The sequence below is a fragment of the Colobus angolensis genome, unplaced genomic scaffold (genome assembly GCF_000951035.1).
Source record: "Colobus angolensis palliatus isolate OR3802 unplaced genomic scaffold, Cang.pa_1.0 Scaffold19, whole genome shotgun sequence".
Lineage (NCBI taxonomy): Eukaryota > Metazoa > Chordata > Mammalia > Primates > Cercopithecidae > Colobus > Colobus angolensis.
In genome coordinates, this window is record NW_012115043.1 from 15,609,014 (window position 1) to 15,618,437 (window position 9,424).

Consider the following 9,424-nt stretch of genomic DNA (forward strand, 5'->3'; position numbering starts at 1 on the left):
TAAGGTAACCTCAGATAGGGTGGCCAGGAAAAGCTTCTCTGAGGAGATGACATTTGAGTGCCAACCTGAGTAGTAAGAAGCCAGCCTTGAGTCACGATCTCCTGGTGACACACATGAGGTAGAAGGAACAGTAGGTACAAAAAATCTGAAGCTGGGAATGAGTTTGGGGTATTTCAAGAACGTAGAATCCCAGTGTGCTGGAACTTATGGAAGGAAGTAGAGAATGATAGAAAAGTTCAAGCAGGGAGTAGTTCATATATTACATATTTAGTCTTGGCAAGTAGTATCCTACGTGCATGGAAAGCTGATTAGAGGATTTTATGCAGAAAATAGTGCAATCTAGTTTTGTTTTTTGTTTTTGTTTTTAATACCCTGGCTGTTGTTGAAACAGTGGATTGTGTGTAGGGGGTCGGGGGGGATATGAGTAGAAGCAGGAAAACTAGTTAGGCTATTGCAGAAGTCCAGTAGATAATTCAAGGCTCTTGCTCAGATGATAGTAATGGAAGATTTTTTTTTTTTTTTTTTTAAGTAGAGGGGTTTAAGGCATTTTTGGATATAAAATTAGTAGGTCTTACTTGCTGATAGATTTGATGTGGAGGGGAAACAGAGGAATCAAGGATGATCCCTTTCAGTCTAAAGCATTTCTTCTAGTATTTATTTTACCACAGGTTTGTGTGTAATGAATTTTCTTAGTCTGTGTTGATCTATGAATGTCTTTATTTTGCCTTCTGTTTTAAAAGATAGTTTTGCTGGAAATAGAATGTCTGGTTTACAGTTTTGTTTGCTTGTTTTTTCTTTGATTGTTTTGAATATGCTATTCCATTGCCTTTTGGACATCAGCCATTAATTATATTAATGTCTTCCTGTACTTAAGTTTTCTTTTGTTGGTATTAAGATTTATCTTAGATTCATTCTGTCATTCATTCACTTCTCCTGTCTCTCTGACTTTTAACAGTTTGACTATGTATATGGTGAATCACTTTATGTTTGTCCTACTTGGGCTTTGTTGAGCTCACATAGATTAGTTAGATTTGGGATGTTTTCAGCCATTATCTTTCCATATACTTTTTCAGTCCCTTGATTCTCTCCTCCCCTTCTAAAATGCCCATTTCACATATGTTGAAATGATTGATATTACTATTCTCTTCTCTCTGAAGCTCTATTTACTTTTTTCTCTGATTACCTTTATCTGTGCCCTAGTTTCTCTATTAAGATTTTCTGTTGTCTGACCCATTGTCATTGTGTTTTTCTATGTGTGTTTAAACACAGGCTACCTCATCCTAGCAACACTACTATTCTAACCATGTGGGATAGGTCATGGTAGCAGCCATAAGTAAGAGTAATAAAGACTTTCTCAGTTACTACTACCTAAAGTTCAGTAGTCATTAATGACTAACCACTTCCCAATATGTTGTTTGCCTATAGTTGGTTTCGAGAGCCTAGTTTCTGACCATTTTGTGTCATTTTATAGTTGTTTGTAGGGAGGATTGACCAACCTCTTTACTTCCTTTTGCAGATATCTCAATCTTCTCATAAAGATTTTACTATGTTTTCTTCCAGAAGTTTTATAGTCGTAGTGTTTTTCTTTTAGATGTTTGAACCATTTTGTGTTAAATTTGTGTTTGCTTTAAATTGAACTTCAAGTATTATTTTTTATAATATGGATGGATATCCAGTTGTCCAGCACCATTTATTCAAGTCTACCCCTCCCCAGTCACCTCCTATATCAAAAATCATTTTATGTGGGTCTTTTTACAGACTCTTATCTTCCATTGATTGCTGTGTCTGCCTTTACAACATCACTACACTGTCTTGTTTACTGTGCTTTATAGAAAGTCTTGATATCAGATAATATGAATGGTTCATATTTTTTTGGCATTTCCATAACAATTCCAGAGTTACTTTGTCAATTTTTACTTTTAAAAAAAGTTGTACTTGGATTTTTATTGGGATTACATCGAATTTATAGATCAATTTGGGGACAATTGATGTCTTATTAACAAATTTTAATTCATGAGCTTGGTGTATCTCCATTTCAGTTGGTTCTTCTATAATATCTTTCAGTGTGTTTTGTTATTTTCTGTGTATAGGTTTTGTACACATTTTATTAAAACTAAAGTTTTTAGATGCTACTGAGTGTGGCATTTAAAAATTTCTGTTATCCATTGTTTTATTGCTAATAGTTATAGTTATCTAGTAACCTTCAAACTTGCTAAATTCACCTATTAAATCTAGTAGCTTTTATGTAGCCTTTAAGATTTTCTTCCCACTCAATCATATTATCTACGAATAAAAATTATTTTAATTTCTTCTTAATTTATATGCCAATTTATTTTTCTCACCTTATTGTACTGCTAGGACCTCTGGCAGATAGATGAATAGAAATGTGAGAGTGAATTTCCTTGCCTTGTTCCTGATCTTAAGGAAAAAAACAGTGATTCATTCACCATATAATACGAAGTTAACGTTAGCTTGTTCATGGACACTCTTCATCAGGTTAAACATGTTACTTTCTGTTTCTATTTTTCTAAGAGTTTTTTTTTTTTTTTTTATCATAGTTACATGCAGATTCTTTTTTTGGACCAAGTCTGGCTCTGTCACCAGGCGGGAGTGCAGTGGCGCTATCTCAGCTCACTGCAACCTCCATCTCCCAGGTTCAAGCGATTCTCCTTCCTCAGCCTCCCAAGTAGCTGGGACTACAGGCATGCGCCACCATGTCCAGCTAATTTTTGTATTTTTAGTAGAGACAGGGTTTTACCGTGTTGCCCAGGCTGTTCTCGAACTCCTTAGCCAAGGCAATCCGCCTGCCTCGGCCTCCCAAAGTGCTAGGATTACAGGCATGAGCCACCACGCCTGGCCAATGATGACTGTTTAGATCAAGGTGATGAGAGATGGTTGGATCGTGGATATATTACTTTTTTAGCAGCAATTCTTAATCTATAGATTACTCTCAGATTTCAGAGTAAACTGGGAGTTACTGAGAAGAGAGAAAAATAGCACAAGTTAGGTGCCAATGAATTAAAACTTATACAAGTTATCCCAAAAGGAGATTTTAAAATCTCTAAAAATCTTTTGTAGGATTGTGGGAAGGGGAATTCAGTCCCTCTTAACCTACGGTTATTCTTTACTTTTTTTGCTCTCTTTAGTCGTTCTGAACTTTGCAATTAAACTGAATCCAGTCATATTTTATTGTTTAGAAAATGAAATTTGAAATCTGGGTACATGTATAAAATTTTGTTATTGATTGTGTTAAATGAGATTTAAACACTAATTTTTTTATATATTATAGCTTAGCTGTATGGCTACATACAAAGGCAAATAACCAATTTTGGCTTACATTTATTTGGCTTTATAACTTTTTACAGAAGACAATTTGGTTTTAACATCTTTTACAGATTGAGTGTTAACTGTTCCTGAACACTTTGCACGATTTCTTTGCATTTTCACTTTCCTATGTGTTATAACAAAATCCAAAGGTTAGTTGTTTAAATTATTTTATACTGGCTTCATTTGTGTTATATATTAACAGTTCACTTATATTCGGTAGTTCGGTTAAATTGATATATAGTGGCTTTATTGTATTGCTTATTTCTAAGTATTTTTCTGCCCTCCCAATTTATCACTATATTAGTTAATCTTTTATTATTGCTTTTATGTCTAGGGATTCTTGTTACTGGTGTGTGTGTGTGTGTGTGTGTTGACACAGAGAGGGGGGAACAGAATCTTTTATGTATCAAGCCTTACCAGTTAAAGATTGTAGTCCATCATTATGACTTTTAAGTGCTAAGCAAATTATTGTCCAGAGTGGCAGGCAGACAGTAAAAATCATAATTATTGTACGCTCTGTGCCATACTTGTAAATATAGTAATAAATCTGCACTTATATACAATTAAAAATTTAATTGTTTATTCAAAACAAACTTAGGAAATATTTTGACCGTGCTTTAAGATTAAATTTAGTAAAGTGAATGGGAAATAGATTTTTGTTTTGCTTTGTGAAAAACAGTTTTAGGCTACAATCCCAGGAAGCTGTATTTATTTTTTCATAGTAAGAAAGACTAAATTATCACATCTTTTTGAGAATATTGCAGATAGTTAATAAACTTTTCATTTTACTAACCTAACTTTCTCTTTCTTTTAGCAAAACTGTACAATCTAAAGTGGACTGCATTTTGGTAAGTGAAATAACGAATCTTAAAGTTCTTTTCCAGTAAGGTTTTTACCATGATATAAAATATACAATTTTGTAGTAAATATTGATTTTAAATATAATCTAACTCCAGTGAATAAAATTTGATATTTTAATTACAGCCCCCTCAAGTGAATTGTTTATAAGCTACCTAGATACTTTCCTGTATCTCATCAATAATAAAATCACAATCTGAGGTTAATTACATGTTTTTGAATCTTAACTGGCTCTTACTGAAAGATTGCTTGAACAAACAATTAAACTGGATATGTATTTTTCTATTCTAATAACTCTAAGAATTCGTTTAGAGAAAAGTTTTTGAAGATGTTTAATGGGTTAGTTTTGTTGAGATAGTGTATTTTTCATGTTTTTATTGGCATCCTGTAGGAATTAAGCCATAATAATCGTTTAAGTTTAGATTCTACTTATTAGAACTGTAAAAATTTGTTTTCAAAAACAGCTTTTAAGATGCTTAGTGGATTAGTTTTTGTTGGGTTGCCAGCTTTTAAGATTTGAAGCCACAATAATAGGTTGAATTTAGATTGTGTTAGTATAGTAGTAGTTTTTTAGGTCTTCTTTTAAACGTGTGAAGGAAGGAGCATTGCAGCTACTGGGACATCTGGAATACTGCTGATTTCTTTCATAAAATCTCTACTGAAAGGATACCCTGTAGGCTTTAGAATATATGAAGGCTCTGTACTGTTAGATTCCCCAAATTGTCAGTATAGTTAGTTCTCTTTCCCTACTTGTGAGTTGGGAAGTTCTCTTACCCAAGTTTGGGTCTTGCTTATAAGCTAACCTGACTATGTTGTTATTGGTGGTGGTGGTGGTGGTGGTGGTGGTGGTGGTGGTGGTAGTGGTGGTCTGTTTCAGTGTCTGGTGCTGAAATAGTAAGATGTCTTATTAGCTTATATTATTATTAGCTTATTATCCTCTAGGTAGCTGAATACTTAGGAATAGTTTATAGGAGAAGAGGAAATTTAGTCAGTTCTCTTCACTTTTCTAACCTAATAGCTAGCTAAAAGAGGACTTTGTGGAGGTGTTTTTCTTTTTCCTTTCACTTACTCTTCTTTTTGGGGTGTGTGTGTATGTGTGTGTGGGTGTGTGTGTGTGTGTGTGTGTGTGTGGTTTTTTGGTTTTTGAGGGTTTTTTTTTTTTCTCTTACAATAACCTTCTGAAGTAGGTAATCTTGTTACCTCTCTTTTACAAATGAAGACACCAATGCTCTGGCATTTCATTCAAAAAATTATTAAAATTATTGAACATCTCTGTCTGCCAGTTTTACTCACAAGGAATACAAAACAGAAAAGACATATTCCATGTCCTTAAGAAATTTAGTCTGTTATAGAGAGATATATTCAAGAGTACTCTTAAGACCTAGAAAAGTGGTGACTGGGGATGGAGGGGGTAACACATTGCCACCAACCCCCAGAGCATTTCCTCTGTCTTCCAACTCTTAAGAGTCTCGTTTATGTGTCATTCTGTAATTATTTCATGATTACCATATACTAGACCCTGTTCTTGGTACCATAGTACAGTGGTAAGCAAGACAGACACAGTTCTTGTCTATTTATGGCTACCCACTTTCTTTGCAATACTGGAGATAACTTTGGAGGATTACTCACTTTTTTCTCTTCATTAAAAAGAGGCAGAAGACTGGTATAAATTATAAAATATGACATTTATAAAATACTAAATAAGAACAAAACTCTTTTTAAAGTCTTTTAAAGGTTCAGAAGTGTTTATATTTTAGTGTAAGTTTTAGAATATATGTAAAGTTTTACTCAGTAATTTAAAAATATTGTGTTAGGTCCTGGACATATAGTGATAAACAAGATACTAAGATCTCTCATGTCATGATCCTTTTATTTTATTGGGTGAGGTAGACATTAAACAAGTGAGCAAATAATTAAGCATTACAATTCAGGTAACGATAAATGATATTCCACAATTTTTAAAAGGGAAAGGGAGGCAAGCGATGGTGGATAAGGTAACCTCAGATAGGGTGGCCAGGAAAAGCTTCTCTGAGGAGATGACATTTGAGTGCCAACCTGAGTAGTAAGAAGCCAGCCTTGAGTCACGATCTCCTGGTGACACACATGAGGTAGAAGGAACAGTAGGTACAAAAAATCTGAAGCTGGGAATGAGTTTGGGGTATTTCAAGAACGTAGAATCCCAGTGTGCTGGAACTTATGGAAGGAAGTAGAGAATGATAGAAAAGTTCAAGCAGGGAGTAGTTCATATATTACATATTTAGTCTTGGCAAGTAGTATCCTACGTGCATGGAAAGCTGATTAGAGGATTTTATGCAGAAAATAGTGCAATCTAGTTTTGTTTTTTGTTTTTGTTTTTAATACCCTGGCTGTTGTTGAAACAGTGGATTGTGTGTAGGGGGTCGGGGGGGATATGAGTAGAAGCAGGAAAACTAGTTAGGCTATTGCAGAAGTCCAGTAGATAATTCAAGGCTCTTGCTCAGATGATAGTAATGGAAGATTTTTTTTTTTTTTTTTTTAAGTAGAGGGGTTTAAGGCATTTTTGGATATAAAATTAGTAGGTCTTACTTGCTGATAGATTTGATGTGGAGGGGAAACAGAGGAATCAAGGATGATCCCTTTCAGTCTAAAGCATTTCTTCTAGTATTTATTTTACCACAGGTTTGTGTGTAATGAATTTTCTTAGTCTGTGTTGATCTATGAATGTCTTTATTTTGCCTTCTGTTTTAAAAGATAGTTTTGCTGGAAATAGAATGTCTGGTTTACAGTTTTGTTTGCTTGTTTTTTCTTTGATTGTTTTGAATATGCTATTCCATTGCCTTTTGGACATCAGCCATTAATTATATTAATGTCTTCCTGTACTTAAGTTTTCTTTTGTTGGTATTAAGATTTATCTTAGATTCATTCTGTCATTCATTCACTTCTCCTGTCTCTCTGACTTTTAACAGTTTGACTATGTATATGGTGAATCACTTTATGTTTGTCCTACTTGGGCTTTGTTGAGCTCACATAGATTAGTTAGATTTGGGATGTTTTCAGCCATTATCTTTCCATATACTTTTTCAGTCCCTTGATTCTCTCCTCCCCTTCTAAAATGCCCATTTCACATATGTTGAAATGATTGATATTACTATTCTCTTCTCTCTGAAGCTCTATTTACTTTTTTCTCTGATTACCTTTATCTGTGCCCTAGTTTCTCTATTAAGATTTTCTGTTGTCTGACCCATTGTCATTGTGTTTTTCTATGTGTGTTTAAACACAGGCTACCTCATCCTAGCAACACTACTATTCTAACCATGTGGGATAGGTCATGGTAGCAGCCATAAGTAAGAGTAATAAAGACTTTCTCAGTTACTACTACCTAAAGTTCAGTAGTCATTAATGACTAACCACTTCCCAATATGTTGTTTGCCTATAGTTGGTTTCGAGAGCCTAGTTTCTGACCATTTTGTGTCATTTTATAGTTGTTTGTAGGGAGGATTGACCAACCTCTTTACTTCCTTTTGCAGATATCTCAATCTTCTCATAAAGATTTTACTATGTTTTCTTCCAGAAGTTTTATAGTCGTAGTGTTTTTCTTTTAGATGTTTGAACCATTTTGTGTTAAATTTGTGTTTGCTTTAAATTGAACTTCAAGTATTATTTTTTATAATATGGATGGATATCCAGTTGTCCAGCACCATTTATTCAAGTCTACCCCTCCCCAGTCACCTCCTATATCAAAAATCATTTTATGTGGGTCTTTTTACAGACTCTTATCTTCCATTGATTGCTGTGTCTGCCTTTACAACATCACTACACTGTCTTGTTTACTGTGCTTTATAGAAAGTCTTGATATCAGATAATATGAATGGTTCATATTTTTTTGGCATTTCCATAACAATTCCAGAGTTACTTTGTCAATTTTTACTTTTAAAAAAAGTTGTACTTGGATTTTTATTGGGATTACATCGAATTTATAGATCAATTTGGGGACAATTGATGTCTTATTAACAAATTTTAATTCATGAGCTTGGTGTATCTCCATTTCAGTTGGTTCTTCTATAATATCTTTCAGTGTGTTTTGTTATTTTCTGTGTATAGGTTTTGTACACATTTTATTAAAACTAAAGTTTTTAGATGCTACTGAGTGTGGCATTTAAAAATTTCTGTTATCCATTGTTTTATTGCTAATAGTTATAGTTATCTAGTAACCTTCAAACTTGCTAAATTCACCTATTAAATCTAGTAGCTTTTATGTAGCCTTTAAGATTTTCTTCCCACTCAATCATATTATCTACGAATAAAAATTATTTTAATTTCTTCTTAATTTATATGCCAATTTATTTTTCTCACCTTATTGTACTGCTAGGACCTCTGGCAGATAGATGAATAGAAATGTGAGAGTGAATTTCCTTGCCTTGTTCCTGATCTTAAGGAAAAAAACAGTGATTCATTCACCATATAATACGAAGTTAACGTTAGCTTGTTCATGGACACTCTTCATCAGGTTAAACATGTTACTTTCTGTTTCTATTTTTCTAAGAGTTTTTTTTTTTTTTTTTATCATAGTTACATGCAGATTCTTTTTTTGGACCAAGTCTGGCTCTGTCACCAGGCGGGAGTGCAGTGGCGCTATCTCAGCTCACTGCAACCTCCATCTCCCAGGTTCAAGCGATTCTCCTTCCTCAGCCTCCCAAGTAGCTGGGACTACAGGCATGCGCCACCATGTCCAGCTAATTTTTGTATTTTTAGTAGAGATAGGGTTTCACCATGTTGGTCAGGATGGTCTTGATCTCTTGACCTCATGGTTCCCCCCCTCCTTGGCCTCCCAAAGTGCTTTGAGATGGAATTACAGGCGTGAGCAACCATGCCCAGCCACATGCAGATTTTTATCAAACAATTTTTCTATACTTACTAATAGTTTCTATTTCTATATTATCACATTTCCTATTCTTTTCCACTGAACTATCTAATCTGCTATAAATCCCATCCAACAAATTTTCTCTTCTAGATCTTACATTTTTTCAGTTCTAGAAATTCAACTTTTTGTTTTTTTGAGGCAGAGTTTCACTTTTGTTGACCATGCTGGAGTGCAGTGGCACAATCTTAGCTCACTGTAACCTCCGCCTCTTGAGTTCAAGTGATTCTCCTGCCTCAGCCTCCCAAGTAGCAGGGATGACAGGCACTCGCCACTATGGCCGGCTAATTTTTGTATTTTTAGTAGAGACGGGGTTTCACCATGTTGGCCAGGCTGGTCTTG

The 9,424-nt window shown here is 34.4% G+C and overlaps 1 protein-coding gene across 1 annotated transcript in view; it reads left to right on the top strand.

Moving 5' to 3' along the window:
• Positions 1-9,424, top strand: part of RFX7 (regulatory factor X, 7) — a 155,358-nt gene that overhangs the window by 64,999 nt on the left and 80,935 nt on the right. Inside the window, exon 2 of the mRNA XM_011940535.1 lies at positions 4,142-4,175. Coding sequence (XP_011795925.1) covers positions 4,142-4,175 — 34 coding nt within the window. The remainder of the gene's footprint in view (positions 1-4,141; positions 4,176-9,424) is intronic.